Source organism: Sycon ciliatum, chromosome 2 (assembly GCF_964019385.1).
Source record: "Sycon ciliatum chromosome 2, ocSycCili1.1, whole genome shotgun sequence".
Taxonomy (NCBI): domain Eukaryota; kingdom Metazoa; phylum Porifera; class Calcarea; order Leucosolenida; family Sycettidae; genus Sycon; species Sycon ciliatum.
The window spans coordinates 32,403,778-32,427,648 of record NC_088644.1 but is presented as its reverse complement, the minus strand read 5'-3'; the positions used below and the strand labels follow the sequence as shown (position 1 = coordinate 32,427,648).

Sequence of the window (23,871 nt, the reverse complement as noted above, 5' to 3'; positions counted from 1 at the left end):
CATAGAATATGGCGCAAAATTTGAATGTGGAAAACGTGGAAAAGAACGCGGACGATGGTCAGAATGTTCATCACGTCATGGATGAGTGACGATCGCGATATCGATGAATGGGTATCACAAAAAAATTAATATCGATGAGGGTGTCCAGTAGACTACATACGAGCACTTCTTCTCTCTCTCTCTCGATCACCACCACTGCACCATTATGTACCAGCAGGCAGTGTGGCCCCACCTGGAAGGTGTCGAGGAGAAAATTTGAAGACCCACCTACTTGGACGCTGCACGGTACGCGGTATCAACCAGCCAGATTTCGATCATTCTTGCAGTGTGTGGTAGCATATTGAAAGTTCATAGTAGTAGTTGCAGCTGAGCAGACTTGTTCACAAAGTTTAAAGTGTATACATGTACTCTATCTCTGATTATTTTTACGGAAGTGTGCTGGACCATGGAATACCGAAATCAATGAATGATGTTCTCCCTAGATCACTTTGTGAATCTTCAACGGCCATGCTGCTGGATTGATCTTCAGGGGGAGCATAAGCATGAAGTGTTTGGGCTCACTTCAAATACCGGTGTAGTGTGGAGAGACCAATGTAGGAAGTCAGCACTGGTGACAGCCTGTCACATACATGGTTAGCCTGTGCAGTGCCGCAGTAATCAGTGGTGAAAGCGGTGTGTGCGCAGTGGCTGCTGCTCTTGCTGACAATCATGAATGCCGGTCATCCTGCCACAAAGAGACGCCGTTGTGGATCGGGCTTGATGCCGCCTCGCCGTCTATCATCCCCGGTCGGCATAAATAACAACAGTGCGGTCGCCAGTGATGGTTCTTCGTCTCCGTCTGGCCACGATGCATTGGCTGGAGCGGCACCACGCAAGCGGACATGTTTCAGGAACCCGTGTACTCCCATCCACCAGCAAGCCCATGCTTTCTCTGGGGGGAAATCCCGTGCCGGGCACGCTACCAAGCATGCGCGAGGCCGACAGACACCCAGTACGATGAGAAAGCTGCCAACGCAAGTCGTGGTGACACCCCCATCATGCTTATTGTCATCCTTCTCTGGCGACTTGACTTCTCTCGCCTGTGACGAGGACACTGCTCCGCCAGGACAATCAACTACAGTTGCGAAACATTCCGTTGATAGCCACAGTGCCATTGGCGTGTCTATGAATTGCTCCTTCGATAGTGTTTTGGACAGCCAAGTGTTTGGATTGGTAGACGAGCTTGAAGAGATGAATCGCCAGGCTAGTGCTGAAGGGGTGCCGCAGCCAGCGTCCGGGCAAGCAGGCCAAGCAACCAAGTCACTGACTGGTGTCAACTCGGCTAGTTACCACCAAGAAAGTATTATTCAGCAGCTGTTCGCACCTGATGCATCTGAATCTGCAGCTGATGTAGCTCCCTCTGACTACAACGAGGGAGTACAAGCTCGCTCAGCTGTTGAGGAGCACGCTTGCCAGATTGACGGCAGAGCACGGTCCTCGCCAACTTCAGTGTCAGCAGCACCTACGCCGCCAGAGGCTGCCCCTGCTGGAGTAGCTTCACCAGCTGCGTTTGCCCCACCACCTGTGCCAGTACGCCCAGCAGCAGCAGTGTCATCAGCGCGCTCTGATCGGTTGCAAGCTGGTTTGAAAGCTCTTCAGTCGCCAGACCCGAATACAAGCCTAGCTCCAGCACACACATCGACAAGTAGTCCATGTCTCGCCGATACAGCCAAACCAGCCCGCCGCTCCGACCCATCTCCTCTGCCGAAAACTACTTCACCGCTGTCCAAGTCATTCCCTGCCGCTGACCTTGCCGATAATCTGAAGCTTGCTGCGTGGGGTATTCCAGACAGTGTTGTGAAGCACTTTGGCAATGCTGGCGTGAGTCACCTCTTCCCGTGGCAAGCCGAGTGTCTGGTGCAGAGAGATGTGTTGGCCGGCCGGAATCTTGTGTACTCCGCTCCCACCAGCGGCGGCAAGAGCATTGTCGCTGAACTGCTGCTGCTGAAACGTGTGCTGGAGACACGCCGGCGTGCCATTCTCATCCTGCCATTCGTCAGCGTGGCCAGGGAGAAGGCCAAACACTTGCAGCGCGTCTTTGCCGATGTCGGTATCCGCGTGGGTGCGTTCGTCGGCTCGGACACACCCCGCGGTGGTTTCACGTGCGTCGACGTGGCCGTATGCACGATCGAGCGTGCAAACAGTCTTGTGAATCGGCTACTGGAGGAGGGTCGTGTCAGCGAGCTGTGCATGATGATCGTGGACGAACTGCACATGCTGGGTGATTCCCATCGGGGATATCTACTGGAACTTCTGCTCACCAAAGTACAGTTTGTTTCGACGTCTCGTGACCCGGCACAGCACATTGCCGTAGCATCAACGCCCAGCTCTCATCAACTACCGGCTATTCAGATTGTGGGCATGAGCGCCACCTTACCGAATCTACCTGCCGTGGCTTGCTGGCTCAACGCCGAGCTGTACTGTACGGATTTTCGGCCCGTCCCGCTGACACAGTACGTCAAGGCCGGCGACACCGTGTATGACATTGACATGAAGAAAGTACGCTCGGTGTCTGGGAAGACGATCAAAGGCGACGACGACGATATCTTCCTGTTGAGTCGCGAATCTCTTGCAGCAGGGCACGGTGTGTTGATCTTTTGTCCAACGAAAGCGAGATGCGAGAAGGTCGCCCTGTCGCTTGCTGAAATGGCATCTAGACTGTGTCCGAAGCCCAGCACTGAGGAGCATACGGCCCTCTCCAATGTGGCCGACCAGCTCAAAAGCACTCCAGTCGGTCTGGACAGCGTTCTTAGCAAGACTCTTCCCTACGGCATTGCGTTCCATCACGCCGGCCTGACGATGGAGGAGCGAGATGTGCTGGAGGCCGGGTTTCGTCAGCAGAGCATTCGCCTGTTGGTCGCTACCTCTACGCTGGCGTCGGGCGTCAATCTACCAGCACGACGTGTGTTGATCCGTACCCCACACTTCCACGGCAGCCTGGTCAACATACTCAGCTATCATCAGATGGTCGGGCGTGCGGGGCGCAAGGGGCTGGACGACATGGGCGAGAGCTTCATGATCTGCAAAGCTAGTGAGAAGAGCAAAATCCAGGCTTTGTTGCAATCCCCGCTGCTACCCGTGCACAGCTGTCTGGCGGGCCGTGCGGACAGCGAGGAAGGCAAAGCCGCCGGCATGCAACGGGCACTGCTGGAGATCATTGTCAGCCGTGTCGCCAAGACTCATGCCGACATCCTGCGCTATGCCAGTAACACTCTACTTGCTGCCGAGGAAATAGAGGCCAGTGCGAGCCAAGCTAGTGGCAAGTCACCCAGCCAAGCTACTGGCAAGTCACCCAGCCAAGCTACTGGCAAGTCACCCAGCCAAGCTACTGGACAGAGCACACCGAGACGGCGACGGCCATCGGGCGTTAAAGGAAGACGAGCATCGAGCAGTCGGCGCACCGCCACTACCAGCAGTCCTCTGCGCAAATCGGTCTTGGCCGCGCTGCAGTTCCTTCTGGACAATGAGTTCATCGCTGTGCGACAAGACGAGAACTCACCTGAGCTGACTGCTTCGCCGGTGTCTAGCGGTGCTATGGACTCTTCCCAGGTCAGTGATGCTCGTACATACTACTCGACGCAATTAGGTAATGCCACAATGTCATCGTCTCTATCTCCCGGTGAGGCCCTGGAAGTGTTTGCTGAGCTGCAGCGTGCTCAGCGGTGCTTTGTCTTGGAGAATGAGCTACACATTGTCTACCAAGTCACTCCAATCTACCTGCAAGCGCAATGGCCCGGCTTGGATTGGTACCGCTTCCTCTCAATTTACAGCAAGCTGCCAGCTGATTTACAACGTGTGGGTGATCTGGTTGGAGTGGAGGAGGCTTTCTTGGTGAATGCAGTTCATGGTGGTGGTGTCCGCAAGGCGAAGTCCACGCGCGCCAAGCGTCAACAGCTAGTGCACCGTCGTTTCTACACCGCTCTCGCACTGCACGACCTGGTGCACGAAGTGCCGCTGGCCGAAGTAGCTGCCAAGTACTCGGCATCTCGCGGATTGCTGCAGTCTCTACAGCAGGCTGCCGCTACGTTCGCTGGTATGGTGACGGTGTTCTGCAGTGGCCTCGGGTGGCATAACCTACAGCTGTTGCTGGACCAGTTTCAGAGCCGCCTCATCTTCGGCGTGGAGCGCCAGCTGTGCGACATGCTGCAGATCAGCCTGCTGGATGCTGCCACTGCCCGTGCTCTTTACAATTCTAACCTGCACACTCTGCAGGCCATCGCTGCCGCCGACGTCTCCACCATTGAGTCGATCTTGCGGCAGTGCTCCCCATTCCGCAGTCGCAAGGATCATGACACCGCCAGTGTTGCAGCTACTGCTGCTGCTGATAGAGTGGACAGCGTGGCACGATTACGACGTCGCTACACCCGGCGTGGATTTCACTACGATCTTGACGACGGAAATGCTGCAGCGATCATTCAGGAAGAAGCGCGGGCGCTTGTTCTAAAGTCTGGTGCTGCTCCAGAGCGACCAGCGTTCGGAGTTGGCAATTCCAGCGATCGTGACCAGCCAGTAGCCGAGAGTGATCAAAGAAGTCGTGATGACGTGCAGGCAGCTGTTACGGCACTAAAGCCTCCACTCGAGCCACAGCACCAGCAGCCTGAATCCACACAAGCTAGTGTTGTTAAACCAGCTGTCAGTAAGGTAACGAAACACAGTGTTGCACGGGTCTCGTCACCCTCTTTATCGGAAACACCTGTTGCCAGTGCAAACACTAGTAACGGCCAACATGAACATGTTGATTCTAGTCATCCCGATGCTCAGGACTCTAATCATACCGGTAATTCAACTTCAAGCCATTACCCGCACCAAGACCCGCCACCACCGAGCTCACAGCCATTTGATGTTGCTGGCTGTCAAGAAGCAGTTGATTGCAACATGCTACCCGATGAACAGTTAGTACCTACATTGCCAACCGATGCCCATAGCACGGTGGACAATCTCGACGCAGTCGACGACTACCCACCAGAGGAATTAGAGGCGCTTGCTGACGCAATGGAGCTGGGTGCAATGTCAGGGTCTTTGTTCTCACACAGTCAGCCGTCAGACAAGCAGCACTTCAACGGGTTTATATCCGCATCGCGGCTGCTCCACAGTCCAGAGCTGGCCAGGAGAGAGAACCGGCCACAAGAACATTCTCATCCTTCTGCTTCATCATCATCATCATCATCTCACGTTGATGCTGCCACTGCAAGCGCGGCCACGGCGAGTGTGGGAAAGCGCAGTCCATCGTTTCCGTGCAACGAGGAGAGCTCTCCGGCTGAGTTTCGCCGCTCGCGGCTGGTCTGCAGCACGCCTCTGGACTCTGCGAGCAGTGCCTGTGCCAGTGCTTCGGCTCGCTACGCCAGCAAGGCCGGAGCAACGCAGGCACACACACGTTCATCCACGCCCGAGCATTTCACCAATGGGAGATGCGCTGGGTCCTCGTCGCACGTCAAGAGCAGTAGAAGCAGCAGTAACATTGCCAGCTCACCGCAGCTCATCTCGGCCAGCATGCTGGGCAGCGATAACATCAGCTGCAGCATGTTTGACCAGTCGCAGGACTTGTTCGACAATGGCGACCCCAGCCCGGCGTACGCTACTGGTGTCAGCCTGGCCCGCGAGGACAGCGAGGGCTTCAATGTGGACGTGTGTTATGAGCAACACACCGGTGATCTTACTAGCCATGATCCTGTCGCAGCGGCACAACAAAACAATTCTACTAGCAGTGCATGTGCAGATCCTACGCACCAGCCCAGAGTAGATGCCAATCAGCTAGGACACGAGTACACTGCACAACAACCACTGCCAGCCAGTCGTGACTCCTCGGACAATCTGAACATTCCGGAGGCCGATATCTTCTGCACGTCCAGCCTGTTTGATGACCTGTTCACAGATGACGGCTTGGACGATTCTTTGCTGAGGGAGGCGAGCCAAGCGCTGTCACTGACTCCGGCAGCCGAGAAGAACTTTGTTGTCATTGACATCTGTGGACATCGGCGACTGCTGCGGACCTTCCTAAAGGAATGGTCTGCTCAGACTTGCTACTCGGTGTCGCTAGCGTGCGAGTCGCAGGCGCGCTCAGACTTCGCTCAGTCTTCCGCTGCGGTGTCACTGGCATCGTGTGCCACCACTACGATGGGGACTTCCCTGTTTGACACGGAGGTCACTACACTGGCCACGTCGGCTTCTTGCGGGCGCGTTCTGCGCGGCATCAGTGTGTGCTGGGAGGCATCTGAAATCTACTACATGTCCCTAGACGCTGGTGATGTCAGCCATGAGAATGATTCTAGCTTGGATGGCGTTAGCATGCCTGAGCGCCTTGCAGTTGTGCGTCGGTTGCTGTGCAGTAGTTGCCGTACCAACACTTTGTACACGTTTGACTTGAAGGAGACGTGCCGTAATCTCAGCGACTCGGAGTCCTTGATGCTGGACGGCCCTGTGTGCGATGTGCGCTTGTGCGCCTGGATGCTGAACCCGGATCGTAATCAGCGTTCGTTTGCTCAGCTGATCCGCGACGAGCTGCCCAACTACTGCAAGCAAGAACAGGACAGTCTGTACTACCTGGCCACGACTCCGCATCGACCTGCTCGACTGGCATCCGTAGCCACCGCTGCCCTCACCTGGCTGCTGATGAAGCACTTCAAGCCGCTGCTCATCGCCGAAGACTTGTGGACTGCTCTGGAGGAGACCGAGAGCCGTGCCGCGCTGGCGTTCGCACGCATGGAGCTGTGCGGAATGGGCGCCGATCCAGCCGAGTGCAACAAGCAGCAGCTGATCCTGCAGCAGCGTCTCACCGAGCTGGAGGAGCAGGCGTTTGGCATTGCCGGGCACAGCTTTGCTCTGACGTCACCGGCTGATGTTTCCACGGTGCTCTTCCACGAGCTGCGGCTACCACCTGATCCCAGCAAGACGTCCAACACGGCGGTAAGAAGAACAACGCGGAGCTCACGGGGTGGACGCGGCGCAGCAAGTCGCCTGCAGAAGTTCAGCACCAACAAGGAAGTCCTGATCAAGCTGTCGTCCCTGCATCCACTACCGGCCATCCTGTTGGAATGGCGGCGCATCAACAGTGCACTGAGCAAGGTCGTGTTACCGCTGCGTCAGGAGCTAAAAGAGCACAGCGGACTGCGCATGGCGCGTGTGCATTGTGTCGTGCAGCTGCACACGGCCACTGGACGCATAGCGCTCAGCGATCCGAACGTCCAGAACGTGCCCAAGGAGTTCAACATCTCCGTCGACGTGGTGGAGAGCGGCTTCATCGACCAGACATACGTCTCCATGATCCGACCCACGTCCTTGCCCTCGTCCGTGGTGGTGATGCGCGACTTCTTCGTCCCGTCGGCCGAGCACGTTCTGGTTGCCGCCGACTACAGTCAGCTGGAACTGCGCCTGCTCGCCCACCTGTCCGCTGATCCCAAGCTCTGTGCTATCCTGCACGATGTGGGTGCGGATGTGTTCCGCAGCATGGCCTCCGAGTGGCTACACATTCCCGTCAGCACTGTGTCCACCGAGCAACGCCAGCAGGCCAAGCAGGTCTGCTACGGAATGCTGTACGGCATCGGCGCCAAGGGCCTCGCCACGCAGCTGAGCGTGGACGTCAACGCCGCCTCCAAGTTCATGAACTCCTTCAAGCAGGCCTACGCCGTGGTCACCCAGTTCATGGACAACGTCGTTCGGAAGTGCCGCTCCACGGGCTACGTCATCACCATCGCCGGCCGCAAGAGATTTCTACCGAACATCAACAGCACGTCACCAGCCGCTCGCTCTCAGGCCGAGCGTCAGGCTGTGAACACTACAATCCAAGGCTCTGCGGCCGATCTTGTTAAGACCGCGATGATCAACATCGATGAAGCGCTGACGCGGACGCACGGCAGCGTGTTTGCGTGCCACCATCGCGTCAAGCACGACTCGCCCGTGTCTGCGGAGAGCGTCGCCGCCTTCCTCGTTCTGCAGCTGCACGACGAGCTGATGTACGAGGTGCGGCGCGATCTGCGCGACAGCGTGGGTGGGCTGGTGAAGCGGGAGATGGAAAATGCCCTCTCGCTCTCCGTGCCGATGCCTGTCAAGCTGAAATGTGGTGCCAGCTGGGGAAAGCTTGAGGACTGGATACCTTCATGTGACTAGCTATGTGGACTGTGCAACAGTATTCACACTACTGGACTTCTCGGCAGAAAATATTAGATATTATTTTGAACTCGGACGGACGGTGAGTAAGAGGAAAGACAAATTGGTACATGTTACAAGTACAATTTGTACAAGAGCTGTTCTATAATTCTGCCCTTCTTTTTTTTAAATAATTGAGTTCATGATCTATTGCTGTGTACATGTTTGGGTTGTGCTGGTCACACTCCCGCTGTGTACAGTTCTCTGCTAGTACCCTGCTACTTGCTGTTCTGTTGTTGAGTTTGTCTGCTGATCTGCCTTTACAGCCAGCACCCTGCTCCTGCAGAGACGAGACGTGCTGCATTGTTATTGCATTGCATTGCTGATACCGCTGTTGTAAATAGTGCATTGTTATTGCATTGCATTGCTGATACCGCTGTTGTAAATAGTGCATTGTTATTGCATTGCATTGCTGATACCGCTGTTGTAAATAGTGCATTGTTATTGCATTGCATTGCTGATACCGCTGTTGTAAATAGTGACGTGCTTGCTACTGTACATGCGTCTCCCTTGCGGCCTGCCGGTACTTTCCCCTTCCCACCCTTCACCCCCGCTGTTCCCTTGTACTGCTTGTACATTGATTTCCCCGCTGGGCTCTGCGAAATGCCATACTTCATCATGTTCAGTTCAGACTTACTGCAGGTTGGTCTCTGCGAAATTCAGACTTGGATTATTTAATTCTGCTCTTCTTTGCTCTTCTTCATTGAATTTATTAGATAATTATTTCAAATTTGTTTTCAATTTTTTTAGAGAATATCAGACAGTTTATCTGAATTTTAGACATCACATTGGCACAGGGTTCGATTCTGGTTTTCTTCTCATGTTTGCCCCCCCCTCTCTCTCTCTCTCTCTCTCTCTCTCTCTCTCTCTCTCTCTCTCTCTCTCACACACACACACACACACACGCACACACACACACACACACACACACACACACACACACACAAACACGTCACCATATAAACATGACTACTGAAATAGATCTAACACTATGAGCAGGGCCGGAGGAAGGAGTTTGTGAGTGGTCCGGCGAACCTTTGAGGCGGGTCCGGGGGACCTCCCCCGGGAGAAATATTTAAAATTTACGTGAAATAGAGCGAATTATTATTTGGGCATCTCTAAGGCTCCAGAAAATGCAGAAAATTATAGTAAAAGAACACAAACACAACTTTTTTTTATCCATATCAGCCATACAGTGCCGGTCACGGAGTCCTGAGCTACTTCGAAGCACATCACACGTCGGCAATACAGTCGAGTCATGTACCTCTGGATTTTTTTACACCGGTTTTGCACGAATCACATGGACCATCCAGCTGGGAAAGTGGTCCGGCCATGGCCGGACCAGCCTGACCGGTTCCGCCGGCCCTGATGACTGGTACAGACTCTGTCAGTACACAGTTCCCTGATCCATATTATGCAGTTGTGATTGGTGAAATCCGGGCCAGTGTCTCCTCCGGAAGAAACACTTTGTGACTTCGCTCGACCCGACATTTCTGTTGAATTGAGCTCTGAGGGATCAAACGATTGCTGCATTTGCATGTGATGGATCACCCTCCTGTGAAGAAAGCTACCCGATGAAGCATGTACGACTCCGGTCTAACATGCGTAGCACTTTCAAGCCCTGTTGGAATGCTTTGCACAACACGCACATGGAATAAACTTTCAGAATCAAATTCACGCAGTCTATGTCGATTGGGATCTGGAGATAGGGAGTCTTCATTGGTCACAAGTTACATACTAAAATCTAGGACCAGTATTCACATGCCAGGAATGCAGTCGACCGCAGGTACTCAATGAAGGACAAAGTGCAGCTCTTGAGTCTTGTTTGCTGCTGAGTTTCGCACCAGTCATCAACCGTTCCTAGCAGTTAAAACACACACTTTGATGGAAGTTTCCATACAAAGGAATTGCCTGATCAGCTAAGTGTCAAGGTCGATACCGAACATGCTCATGTCAGGCCAAGTAAACTGACGAAACCAGCAGCTGGGAATGAGAGCAAAATGGCAGAGTAGTGCTATACTAGTTGAGCAACTACTGTGTAGTCCGAAGTACCGGCATGCTGTAGTCAGTAGAATAATATACAAGTAGCAGTGCACCGGATGATCTCTTCACATGTTAACAGAAGCAGCCTGTCCTCGTCATGACTTGTCTGTGTCTCTCCAGCCAGAGCGGACACATTGTGTTACGAGGCAGACTGCACCAGATAAAGAATTCGCTTAAAAATGATAGAAAACAAAAAGGGGGAAGAATAGTGAATCAACGAGAAGCTGAAGATAGCTGTTCAGTTGGAAAACTCGATAGTCACTACCCCTTCATGTAATGATGCAGCTGAAGGAGATATGTTGGCACATAGGATGTTCCACATCACGGTGTGGGTACTGTATTATTGCTGCCTTCACTCCCGGCTCAGATCCGGCACGGCTGCCTGATTGTGCCTTAGCTCCGTTTGCTTCCCTGCATAGCGGGCCATTAGCAGTCGACATTCGGGTAGCATTGCAGCAGCAAGCCAACTTGATTCAGAGAAGACGTGTGGCTGATAGCCAGAGTCCCCGACCCGTAGCCTCGATTGAGATACTGTAGCCAATTGTCCCGAGATCAAAGAACCACTGACTCATTCAAGATCATAGTTTCTCAAGTCACCGAGTAGTAGTCGTCGACCCATTTCAATGCCCAGTAGTTGCGTGGATCCAATCCAGCATGGAAGTACTGTGTATACTTGCTCGATGTACCTGGCGCTGGATATAGCCGGCGGAAATGACCTAGAAGTACAGTCTGAGCATAACAGAAGCACAAAGGGAGAAAGGGAATTAAAGACCTGTGAATAGTTTCTCCCATCATCCTGCTCGGTATCTCGTATGCGCGTATACCGTAAAGTACTGTTGATCCGCTCCCTCTCTAATTCCCGCCCCCTGTCGAATTTCTGCCTGCGAAGCGACGTCGACGTATACAACGAAATACGATGTTGAACCGACCCATGTACTGCTGTACACAATAAGTGCGAGTGCAGGATGAAAATGTGCACAATCCAGCATCCCAGGTCTGATCTTCTGCTTTGTTGTACATCGTACTGCACTTGAACGACTTGATCATAGGCTAATTCCCGCTCCCTGCCGAAAAACGAGCTGGGAAGCGACACGGCGTGGGGGGGGGGGGGGATCAACGGTACTTTACCGGGTATGTGTGAAATGTAGCATGCCAGTACTGTCGGGTGCAAAAGAACTGGGAGAGGGGGGGGGGGGGGGTCAGCCTCGTAGCCTGGATCGTTCTTATTTTCATGTACTTGAAGTCAATGCACAGTTGAGTTACCACGTATACGTCATTGGCATGTCCCCGTGCCACGTGCACAAGTGTCCTCCATGTCATTAGTTAAGATGCCTAGTTCATGCACCCACCTCTCTGTGCAGCCTCCACAGATCCTCCACATCCTGCGTCGTGAGGCAGTTAGCGGTCTCCAGGACAAAGGCGTTTGGGGCACAAAGCGATTGCTTATGCTCATCCATGAACTGAAGAAGTCTGCAATGAAGCATGTACAAGCAAATGGGTAGTACAATTAAATATAATTGCATTTCCAAGCATGACGAACTCTCATTCAACGTAACATAAAGACAGTGGCTGCAATTTTGGTTCAGTGACACTCCACCTTACTTACTTTTCTTCAAAGCCTTTCTTTACATTCTCCGGAGAGTCAGTCATGGCCGCCAGCGGTACAAGATCTGTAAGCACGGCTTTGTGAGCAAGCTCGTTGGCCTGAAGCGTCAACAATGAAAAAAATGAAAAGAAAAGAAGAACATCATGAGCCATCCCATCACCAACATTGATATCTTGTGCTACTCAGAATATTTTGACTACACGTCTTCACAGAGGCATCCATTTCTATTATCAATGTCTCCCAAACTAGTGCCGAGAGTATTGTTTCCAAACAGTATCAAAAAGAAAAGAAAGGAAAGCACCTGCTTTGACCTTATACCTTGAAGTAGTACCTCTGCTCACACCAGTGCCTGCTTAACGCCACCCCAAACAAGTGCTATATTAGGACATAACAAATCTTGGCCAATCGGGTATTGGCGTACAGGGGGTCTAACAAGATTCCATCTAGAACAGCTTCCCGCCGCGGCTCTTCAGTCCGGACCAATCCATACTGTGGATTTGTGAATCCGGCGATGACTGTTGCATATCACCAAGCGGCACAGAACACGTTCGCTACTACACCGGACCGAGTCCTCTAATCCATATACCGATATAGCCTGCCCAGTGCGGAATCCAAACGAAATGCAACCAATAGAAAGGCAGGCCAGGCTTCCAAAACACCAAATACAAGTTAGTGTTTTTTTTTCTTTTCTCGAATGAACATCATGCACTATGAATACACATACCTCGTGTGTACTTGGATCCTGGGATACAACCTCTGGGCCAACGTTGACCTCCATCACATGTACTCTGTGCTTGCTGTCAACCAGCACGTCAACGCCGAGCAAATCAAAACATCCGCCGGAGCGCCGCTGCTCAAATCCGCCATTCTCCAACTGGGCGCTGAGTGCCAGCTTGACAAATGCATCGTCAATATCTCTTTGCATCGACTGGACTGCGCTGTGGCCAATCACCAACGTCAAATGCTTCCACAGTGTGCTCAAGAGCCACCCATTCAGCGAGCCTTGCGCCTTGTTTCGGTCAGCAACGGCCGAATTGGTCAGGTGCACTTTCATGTCTTCAAACGTGCCTGCATCCAAGGAGTAATTGTGCACAGCAAACAGCACCAGTCCCTCATCGTGTGCCAGTACTCGTAGAGGAGACAGGCTTGTTAAGACCAAGTAGAGGCGCATGTGAAACTTCCGGCCAAGTACGAGAAGCGGATCAGTGACGTAGCGCTGCAGGACAAACCTCTTCCCAGCATTCTCCTTCTGTCGGAAACTTGGCAGCTGCTTGCGATTTGTAACGATTTTCACACCAAGTGCTTGCTTCCCAATTGACGGCTTCAAGATCCAGGGTTGCGGCGATGAGCGAAGACGCTCCTTGATCTTTGTTTCGTCACTGTGCAAAACATAGGATAGAGTATCAAAGCAAAAACAACAACACAGCAATTTAATCATTCCTATGGTGTGGACCCAGGACTACAGTAAATCGTACAACAATGTAAATCAAAGACTGGACAGCAGAGTCACAGAGTGCTACAAACTCAGTACAAAGTATTGGTATTAACACGATGGCTGCAGGTAGTAAGCTGTGAGTAGCATGCATTGCGCCAAGCACAGAGAGTTGTGGTGGAGAGAGAGAGAGAGAGAGAGAGAGAGAGAGAGAGAGAGAGAGAGAGAGAGAGAGAGAGAGAGAGAGAGCAGTGGTAAAATGCAATAACATGTAGATGGCAACAACATGAGTGGTGGAGAAATGTGCAGTAGTAGTCGCATGCCGAGTACAGTGGTGAATATTGCTAGGAATTAACACCAAACCAACAGCTGTTTCTTACATATCGTCTTACTCTGGTAGAACCAATGTTTCCGGCATAAAGCCAAACTCCTCCTCGCCATACCGCAGCTGCATCTGCCAGACATGCTTCCACTGTGATTCCTTCGTACCAGCCATTCCCTCGTTGTTCTTCAGTCCCAGGCAGTGGTTGTGGACCTTTGGTCAGAGAGCAAAGCATTACCATATTGTCGTGGTGCTCACATGAATGAATGAATATCTAACCAAAAGTATGCTCAATCTACGGACAGAACTGTTTTATCCTCTGTGGACTCATCAGCGCAGCACAGAGAAAATGAGGCCGAACCTGATAGCAACGAAAAATAAATTTCCCAAGGCCAGATTTGAACCAGGCCTGTCACTAGCAGCAAGAGTACATAACCCAAGAGTGTGCAACTCCAGCTATGGGGTCTGCGACGGCAGAACTTCACATCACGTGATGAACCCGTACACATTATTCGCACTCTGTGCATGATAGATACAGGGTTGTACGCAGCCCAGCTTTGGGTACAACTCTCTTGTGGTCACTTTGCACTGTTTGCCAGCATAACCTTTTGAACCATGTCACGTGATGTGAAGTTCTGCCGTCGCAGCGCAGCATAGAGGTTGTGCAGGCAGTTGCACACTCTTGGGGTTATGTACTCTTGCTAGCAGTATGCTAGGTTTTCAGAGGGAGAACCGTTGCCTGTAACTCACACGGCCTTGGTTCTATTTAGGGTGTTGTATGTGACCACCAGCTTGATGAAAGGCTAAGACGTTATAGGAGCATGCATCGGCACTCCTTCCCAAAAATGTTGCGGATGACGACTGCTCTGTGTAGAAAATTGGCAACACCACCATCTTCGCCAGAACATCATCAAATGTATTGTTGTTACATTGCAGAATATATTCAACACAGGTCTTGATACAGTATAACGCCGATTATCCGCGCGCCAACTATCCGGATCGCCTGGTCCGGCCGGTCAAAAACAAAATTAGCAGGTTTTCGTGGTTTTGCTGATTTCGCCACTCGCAGCACCATTCAAGCGATGCACAGGATGTATTACAACAGGTTGGAGTCGAAATGTATAACGATAGTGTCATGTTGAGGAGCTGGAGTGTGCCTAGTTCCTGTTGTACTGCCGAAGAGGACAAAAAATGGTGAAAATGCGGGAATATGCATGTTTTAGATAGCTGTGCGACTGCTCCCTTATCCGAACATTCTTCTCATCCGAACTCTCTGGAGACAGTCCGCACCCCGAGTGGTGCGGATAATCGGCACTCTACTGTATTCCAAGTTTTAAAAGATCTCGCTTTAAAATAGAAATGGAAATCCATCCTTCTGTTTAGTGGCTGCATTGCCATCAGATCACTTGAGATGCTACAGTCAGGCTCTCCACACCAGCAGTACTAAACCCGGCACTCTTTGCATTGCTGACACTGTGCCGCGTGTAATGGACGACTGAAGCACACGTATATATACATGTACATGTACCTGCCATGGCCTTGGCTTGTAGTGATGGTTGCCCGTTTTCGCCATGTTCTCCCATTGCGGAACCATCGTCCATAGAAGATCCTGATGGGACAGATAGCACACGGAGAGATCGGGTCAATATCAAACGTCGATCTACACACACGTACCAGTGCACAGTTACGTACAACACCGCAACATCAAAACATCACCAGATGTCCAAGTCATGACATTCATCGCCCGTTCTGGTGCCCCATTACACGAGCACGTAAAGCCATGTTGTTCAAAGTTCGTGATGCAATCACGTACTGAAAAGCGGAAAGTCTAACGACCAAAAAGTTTAACGTTTTTATAATTTTGGTATGATTACGTGCAGAAAGTTTAACGATGGCTATCTGGCCATCCATCTGTATGCGCATCTTTACACAGACATCTAGCGATAATGATTTTTTCAAATAATGAAAAATTATTGGTCGTTAAAACGTTAGACTTTGTGACTCGTTAGACTTTCCGATTTTACAGTAGTTTGCACGCCCGTGCACATTCTGCACACTACTGTGAGTCACCTGAGCATGGCTGTGTTGGGTGCTGAACAGTACACTTGAGCATGGCTGTGTTGGGTGCTGAACAGTACACTTGAGCATGGCTGTGTTGGGTGCTGAACAGTACACTTGAGCATGGCTGTGTTGGGTGCTGAACAGTACACTTGAGCATGGCTGTGTTGGGTGCTGAACAGTACACTTGAGCATGGCTGTGTTGGGTGCTGAACAGTACACTTGAGCATGGCTGTGTTGGGTGCTGAACAGTACACTTGAGCATGGCTGTGTTGGGTGCTGAACAGTACACTTGAGCATGGCTGTGTTGGGTGCTGAACAGTACACCTGAGCATGGCTGTGTTGGGTGCTGAACAGTACACCTGAGCATGGCTGTGTTGGGTGCTGAACAGTACACTTGAGCATGGCTGTGTTGGGTGCTGAACAGTACACTTGAGCATGGCTGTGTTGGGTGCTGAACAGTACACTTGAGCATGGCTGTGTTGGGTGCTGAACAGTACACTTGAGCATGGCTGTGTTGGGTGCTGAACAGTACACTTGAGCATGGCTGTGTTGGGTGCTGAACAGTACACTTGAGCATGGCTGTGTTGGGTGCTGAACAGTACACTTGAGCATGGCTGTGTTGAGTGCTGAACAGTACACTTGAGCATGGCTGTGTTGGGTGCTGAACAGTACACTTGAGCATGGCTGTGTTGGGTGCTGAACAGTACACTTGAGCATGGCTGTGTTGGGTGCTGAACAGTACACTTGAGCATGGCTGTGTTGGGTGCTGAACAGTACACTTGAGCATGGCTGTGTTGGGTGCTGAACAGTACACTTGAGCATGGCTGTGTTGGGTGCTGAACAGTACACTTGAGCATGGCTGTGTTGGGTGCTGAACAGTACACTTGAGCATGGCTGTGTTGGGTGCTGAACAGTACACTTGAGCATGGCTGTGTTGGGTGCTGAACAGTACACTTGAGCATGGCTGTGTTGGGTGCTGAACAGTACACTTGAGCATGGCTGTGTTGGGTGCTGAACAGTACACTCCTGATGCCAGAATACTACAGTAGTGCTCACATCATACATTACTCGTGCATTCCAAATGTTGGCAACGTGCAATGAGCACATTGTCCCAGGAAAGATGTAGGTGAGGAGGTGCCAGGCTTTTTCAAGATGAGTATTTTACGGGTTGAAGATCTTGTTTGCATAATCATTGCGTCCTACACCCATGCACCCAGCCTGCCCACCCTCACGCACCCACGCACGCATGGCACCCACGCACACACGCATGCACGCACGCATCCACCCCAATGCCTTGAATCCAAGCTGGTGAAGTCATGCACTGCCATGTCAGCAATACCTGCATGCTACTGTCACCGTAATCTGCTAAACATATAGAGTAGAGCGCCACCTTATGGAGGCCCTTACCCAGTGATTGCCGGTTGTTTCTTCAAAACCATGCGGAGAGAAGATTGTCATTGCTGACGTGCCACCATACCTAACCAAGAACAGAAACCAGGTAAATCTGATTAAAAAGCTACTTTATCTCTCTCTTTCTCTCTCCCTCTTTCTTGGCTCTCTCTCTCTCTCACACGCTGTCATGTCCTGGACATGGACCATATGTATGTAGTGCACATGCTCGCACGTGAGCTTGGTCCTTTTCGGATATGGAGTTTGAGATGTACTGACATCTGTAATGGCCTCGTGTGTGTGTGTGTGATCGAGCTGGATGAGTCCGAGTAGAACCCCCTGGGGTAGGACACAACAACTGGCGACGAAGATATGGCTCGGATATCATCGCTTCAGCCGTTTACCGGCGGCGACTTTCAAGAGTTTGAGGAAAGACTTGAATTCTATTTTTTTGCCAATGATATTGGAACCGTGGCTGCTTCGGCACACGCACACACACTTCGAGTCTCTCTCTCTCTCTCTCCTCCTCCTCCTCTCTCCCATTAGTGATTTGGATTGTCCAGGTACATCAAAGCGTATAGCCGATTGGTTTGTAGTCTTGCCGGCGAATCATGAGGTTACGAGTTCAAAACCTGCGCTGGTAACTGGGAGTGTGTTTAGCGCTCTCTCAATCGCGATGATGCAGGCGAGTACCACTTTACATGCAATGAACTGTGCCGACACCCACGGTGAACTGGGCACTCACTTGCTCGGTGTGAGGGTAACAAGGATGCGGTTTATGGGGTTATAGGGCCTTTACACGCCGGCTTGTTGAGAGACTTATCCCCTCTCCCCTGACTCACTTGTGAGGTATGCATTCGACACTGAGAATATATGGGCGAAGTGGTGGCCCGCCGATGCGAATGTATTTGCTTGATGTATTCCGCAACACGTCAGGTGATGCGGCCGCGAATCCGGCTAACTTTTTTTCTTTTTTTTTAGGTACAGAGCTGGACCAGTTTGTTGTATTGCGTCCTAGAATTTGTAGCCTAAGGTACAACACAAAATTTCACATTCACTCGCAATGCCCCCCCCCCCCATGTGAGGCATGGGGGGGGGGGCCTTTGGAGGGCGTCGGTTGCACTAGGCAATAGTAGGCATAGTCGATTCTAAGCACAACTTGGTTAAAGCAAGTTTGTCTGGGGACAGTAGTACGCAGACACAGTGATTGTATAAGTCACGCCCTTTGTGTAAGTCGATGCCACCACGCACCTTTTTTTTGTGCCCAAATACAGATACCGCCCAAAGAACGCCAAGAATTGCACTCTGGTTGCACGCCAACATTCTATTTTAGAATGATACATCATACAGCATAGATCATAATGTACAGTTAACGTAACATTGCTTGCACTTCTTGACTACCCCCAAGACGTTCTCGACTGATTGTTCACCCTTACAAGCGAGCACACAGGCCTCCTCTTCAAAGTTGGCATTGGAAACATATTGAAGACCCCAGCGTCTAATCGAGTGAGTATTGTATCATTCACTGACTGCATTATCCTGGCACTGTGTACCGTAAAGATTATGTTCCACATTATCCCGGTGTGTTAGCTGCACCGGAGTCTACCACCCCCCCCCCTTTCGCGTCCAAAATTCGTATTTTTGTTGGCATTCGGTGTATAAGCCGCACATACACACACATGTACGACATAAGACGTTTCCGTTAAAACGTTGAGAAGCACACCTGAAGCTCTACAAAAGTTGCCCAGTTAGTCTTTCACTCAGAACTGACAACATGTAGAAGCTCCACACTAGTACAATAATGGATTGCAGGACATGAAAAGTAGTTCAATGACACCATACATGCATTATATGCATGAAGTGCTACAGCACTTCATGCATATGATTCAAAGCCAGCATCCACAGTCTAAGGGGGGGGGGGGGGGGCAGGGACAATTTTTGAGTTCAAGTTTAGGCATTTCAAAGTACGGCTCTGAACACCCCGGAAAATATGATTACCGTACTCGTGTGATTAGAGCCCTCTCTTGAATAGTGCCCTATCTCGAATAGTGCCCTAGTCTCCAAGAGCCAGTGAAAAATAGAGCCCTCTCTGGAATAGTGCCCCCCCCCCCGCCAGTCTTGTAACCAAGCCCATGTGCAAGTTTGGTGTTCTTTTGCTAATGTTCTCGGCACTGGTGTTTTCAGGAACAAAATCGCAGGTCTTGTTCCCGTTTCTGTGGAGTCGTGAGCGTTTACAGTACACTTTAGGCTCTGATTTTCTTTGTTTTATGCTGGATGACGCAAATGTACCAGCAATGAAAAAATAGTGCCCTCTCTTGAATACTGCCCCATCTGTGATGGACATTGAAAAAATAGTGCCCCAAAGGCACTAATCGTGCCAGTACGGTACCTGTACCTGGTTGTGCAAACTTTACTTTACACTTTTAAAATACATGTAAAGAAAATCAGCTCCACTGTGCACCCCAGCACTGTTGAGCCCTCTTTGCGGTGGACGGGACCACTTCCCCCTGCAGGGACGTTGCACACGGTACGGTCACTACGGTATTGACCGTGTACCACTATTTGCCCCAAGTATCCCGTGGATCAATAAAATGGGCTCTAAATTCCCAAAAAATTTCGGCTCAGCCATCCCTTCCCCACGAGTAAATTGTACTTCAGATGGCTGACGGTACCACACTAAAATACCTTCCGACGCCCCTGCCCTGTAAACAAAAATCATGTACACTGTGTTCAAACGCTGCTGAAGATCGAGTGTTCACCGGCGCCATATGCATGTGCATGTACATGAACATCTAGCTGGTGCTCCTTGACCCATGCATTGCAGGAAACAAGATCCGTTGCATTACTTGTGCCATTGCTTACAGGGCAGTAGCAACCGGTCCGGTCCGGCCGTTGTCAGGCCGACCATGGCCGCACCTGTATTGTACAGTAAAACCTGTAACTAAAGACCACCGTGACTAGCGACCAGCCTGCTACTACAGACCACCGTGACTAGCGACCAGCCTGCTACTACAGACCACCGTGACTAGCGACCAGCCTGCTACTACAGACCACCGTGACTAGCGACCAGCCTGGTACTACAGACCACCGTGACTAGCGACCAGCCTGCTACTACAGACCACCGTGACTAGCGACCAGCCTGCTACTAGAGACCACTGTGACTAGCGACCAGCCTGGTACTACAGACCACCGTGACTAGCGACCAGCCTGCTACTACAGACCACCGTGACTAGCGACCAGCCTGCTACTACAGACCACCGTGACTAGCGACCAGCCTGGTACTACAGACCACCGTGACTAGAGACCAGCCTGGTACTACAGACCACCGTGACTAGCGACCAGCCTGGTACTAGCGACCACTGTGACTAGCGACCAGCCTGCTACTAGCGACCACTGTGACTAGCGACCAGCCTGGTACTAGAGACCACTGTGACTAGCGACCACTGTAACTAAAGACCACTGTGACTAGCGACCAGCCTGGTACTACAGACCACTTTGCCAGGCACGGACAGTCTCATTATTATGGTTGTGCGGTGCAAACCTCTAACTAAGGACCATCTGCCATTAAAGACCGCTTTCTCTGGCCCTACGGGGTGGTCGTTAGTCACAGATTTTTCTGTAGTTCGAAATGGTTGACCTACCCAATGGCACATATTCATCTAAAATGGCGGGCGCCCACGCTGCATACATGGTATGGGCGCGCGTGAGCCACGCTGTGGGGACACTCGTTCGATTCCGCATACAAATGTATACAAATGCGTGGAAAAGAAGTTTCTCTAATCGCTGGAACTTGTGAGTTTCTTTCGATATAGACTACTGGTCTTCAAGGTATGCAATAGTAGTGACCCAACGGAGTGGAAGTGGAATTTGCGGAATACAACGTTCGAGACGGCTCAACAAGTCAAGAGTAAAGTGCGAATTTACCATGTACGCAAATGAGAAAAACTACTTGTTCCCCCCCCCCCCCCCCCCCGCAGCGCTAGTCACGTGCGCCTGCAGTGAATACGTGCCTTTCATGCAAAACTGGGGTTTTCACCAATAATGTTCAGTTCAGGTGAAGTATTCCATGGATCCATTGGTTGGACCACGTGAAATCCCAGTGTTACTTTTACAGACCTGGGCACGGGCTGGAGCCTTGCAACTGGCCAGAAATTTCCAGGACACATTGAACAGTAGTTATTTAGTGAAAGCCTCCCCACAGTCCCAGTCGTCTTTACTTACCCGAAATGCACAGGGCTCGTGCCGTCCACGTACCACCCAAACCTCACCAGCAGTGGGCGCTTCTCCAGGCGCGTGACGCGCAACGCCGCTGCTCTTGTGAGGTTTTCATTTCGGACTGGCAATGGTGAGGAGATTGTACTAGAAGCCCGATGATTCCTCGATGGCAACCATAGCCGTTGAAAATCAGTGCACGTCAGGAGCAGCAGCCATGGCATGCAGACAAACAGCGACAGAAGGATTCTCTGATAGAAACGCATCTCGAAACATAGCACGGAGGCCGAGGACGAGCACACCGCGCACTTAGCAGCATCGCGGTTGCGGCGAGAATAAAATTACAAAGCACTGGGCGATGAGCTGATGATGAGCGCGAGCGAGCGCGAGAGAAAACGCAAGTAAACAATTAAAAAATACACTCAATCATGTGTGTATTTTTATTGTTGTTGGTTGACAGCATGATAGTTGATACAAGTACAAGTCTGTACGTGTTCGATCGCAGCCAATCGCAGGTCTACATGATCTAGCGCGCGCTGCGTAACGCCCGGCGCGTACTCGCGTGAACCGACTGGATTTCACTGTACATTGTAGTGGCACTGTAGCCTAGTGACGTAGTGTAGGAGTGCTGCAGTGAATTTGTTTTACGAGATGACCACAAACCATCATTCTGATCATGGTAGATCTACATGGTGCAAACCAGGGAGTATACGACTCCCTGGTGCAAACGCCGCCAAAAACGCACAGAGATGCACCTAGCGAATCGATGGCAGCCGAAGCAGTGGAGGCGGGGCAAGAGAAGGAAGCAGTGGAGGCGGGGCAAGAGAAGCTAAATATACGACCAGGGCCAGGGGTCACGGTTTCAGCACTGCATGCAACCCATGCTATGCTGTCTGTACATCGACCGGTAGCTAGCAGAGCATTGGCCGGATTTCAGTTCACTCCTGATAATAACGAACACCATTGTGCGGGAGTTCTTTATAGCCGAAGTAGTTCGTTATAACAGAAATACACTTACACAAGCAGCAAATCAGGGCTGACATGTGGCGCATGACAGTATGACTACATTTGGTTTACATGCAGTCCTACAAGATTTGGTTCGTTATAAACGAAAACTGTTCACTATAAAGGGTCAATTTTGTACGGGTTCAAACAGGGACATGGACAACGGCTCGCTATAATTATCACGAAATTCGCTGTATCGGAGTTCATTAATAATAATTACATGTATGTGGAATCGACTGTACTATTAGATAAACCTTGTTTTGTTGAAAACATGTTGTTCGTTGACATAACAAGGTGGAGGACCACCGTGTTCGAAAACAGTGACCTACATGTACATGTATGCAGATATCACGACACTGTATCAGTGCATCTCTGCCACTGCCAGCATACTAGTATCCGATTCTGCAACACAACTCCAGGAAGCAGTGGACGCCATCTCCCACTGGGGTTCCAACTTCTAAGTGGAAGGTCACCTTCCAGCCATCCAAATTTCAGGCCCTCATCATTGACCACCGCAAGCCTCCCCCAGCGCTCCCACCAGTGCTCTTCAATGGCGTGACTGTTCCTGAAGAGAAGGAAATTGAACTTCTGGGCGCAGCATTCGACTCGCGACTGTCCTACTCGCAACACCTCCGAGCCGTGGCCTCTAAGGCTGCCCAACGCCTACACTTCTTGAGAAAGGTTGCACCCCTGTTGGACTCTAGCGGCGGCACGGCAGTCTACAAAGGCTTCGTGCGGCCAACAATGGAATACTGCTGCCTGGTGTGGATGGGGTCATGCACATCCAGGCTGGATAAAATACAGCACAAGGCACTAAAGGTGATTGGCCCAGGCGCCTGGCTCCCCAGCGCTGCAGCCTGAAACACCGCCGATAGTTGCTGCGCTTTCGTTCATCTTCAAGCTGTCCTACCTTCCAACAACAAGCCCCCTGATTCGGCCCTGAAGGCCTCCCACCTCCAGCCAACCGGTTTGAACCCCCGCCCAGTGGGTGGTCGACCCACTAGGTTAGCCACGGAGACTGCCCACTGCCACCCGCTCCAGCTCAAGTCCACGCTGCCCGTGCGCACTCGTAGCAGCCTCCAGGCCAGGGTTCCTACCCAGACTGCATTATTCCCTTGTGGAACAGCCTACCAGCGACCATTTTACCAGCACGACCGCAACCCAGACAGCTCCAATCCTTCAAGGAAAATGCAACAAGTATCTGCTGCACCTGAACTGGCAAGAAGCCACCGACGCCCTATGAAACGGTTTAGACCAGCGCCTCACTAGCACACCCCCCCCCCCTTAACACAATGTGACATTATCTTTCAGTTTCACTCTGCTTCTCTCACGACCATCTACCCATTGTCCTCGTTCCTCACTATTATTCATTTCCCCTCTTCCTCCTCTCCTCCTCATGGTTTTACTGCATTATGGCGCGCTTTGTCTGCGTAGACGCCGAGACCTTTGAGGTCGGCAGAGCAGCCTTGCCCCGCCACCACTTCTCGCACATATTCGGGTATATAGTGGACTTTCGTATTAAAAAAAAGAAAAAAAAGAAAAAAAGGGAACTCACGACGGCCGCTAACACCCGGTAAACCCTAGCGGCTTAGACAAATATCATTGCTGAAGTTTTATTTT

At 51.3% G+C, this 23,871-nt stretch overlaps 2 protein-coding genes across 2 annotated transcripts; one reads left to right on the top strand and one right to left on the bottom strand.

Annotated features, from left to right (window-relative positions):
- Positions 1-134: 134 nt before the first annotated feature.
- LOC135809737 (DNA polymerase theta-like) lies at positions 135-8,985 on the top strand. The gene has a single exon (XM_065323152.1). The coding sequence runs from the start codon at positions 709-711 to the stop codon at positions 8,140-8,142; it is 7,434 nt and encodes a 2,477-aa protein (XP_065179224.1). The 5' UTR covers positions 135-708; the 3' UTR covers positions 8,143-8,985.
- A 1,065-nt stretch (positions 8,986-10,050) lies between these two features.
- LOC135809736 (probable tubulin polyglutamylase ttll-9) lies at positions 10,051-21,627 on the bottom strand. Its single transcript, XM_065323151.1, has 8 exons — positions 21,256-21,627; positions 17,053-17,122; positions 15,113-15,193; positions 13,655-13,797; positions 12,555-13,209; positions 11,831-11,928; positions 11,574-11,694; positions 10,051-10,953 (listed from the first exon to the last, which is right to left on the bottom strand). The coding sequence occupies exons 1-8, from the start codon at positions 21,510-21,512 to the stop codon at positions 10,813-10,815; spliced, it is 1,566 nt and encodes a 521-aa protein (XP_065179223.1). The 5' UTR covers positions 21,513-21,627; the 3' UTR covers positions 10,051-10,812.
- Positions 21,628-23,871: the final 2,244 nt, after the last annotated feature.

Coding starts and splice junctions, on each gene's coding strand:
- LOC135809737 (XM_065323152.1), top strand. CDS start 709: ATGAATGCCGGTCATCCTGCCACAAAGAGACGCCGTTGTGGATCGGGC.
- LOC135809736 (XM_065323151.1), bottom strand. CDS start 21,512: ATGCGTTTCTATCAGAGAATCCTTCTGTCGCTGTTTGTCTGCATGCCA. Junction 13,798..15,112: donor ACAAGCCAAGGCCATGGCAG/GTACATGTACAT, acceptor CTCTGACCAAAG/GTCCACAACCACTGCCTGGG. Junction 11,695..11,830: donor AAGAAAGGCTTTGAAGAAAA/GTAAGTAAGGTG, acceptor GCTTCATTGCAG/ACTTCTTCAGTTCATGGATG.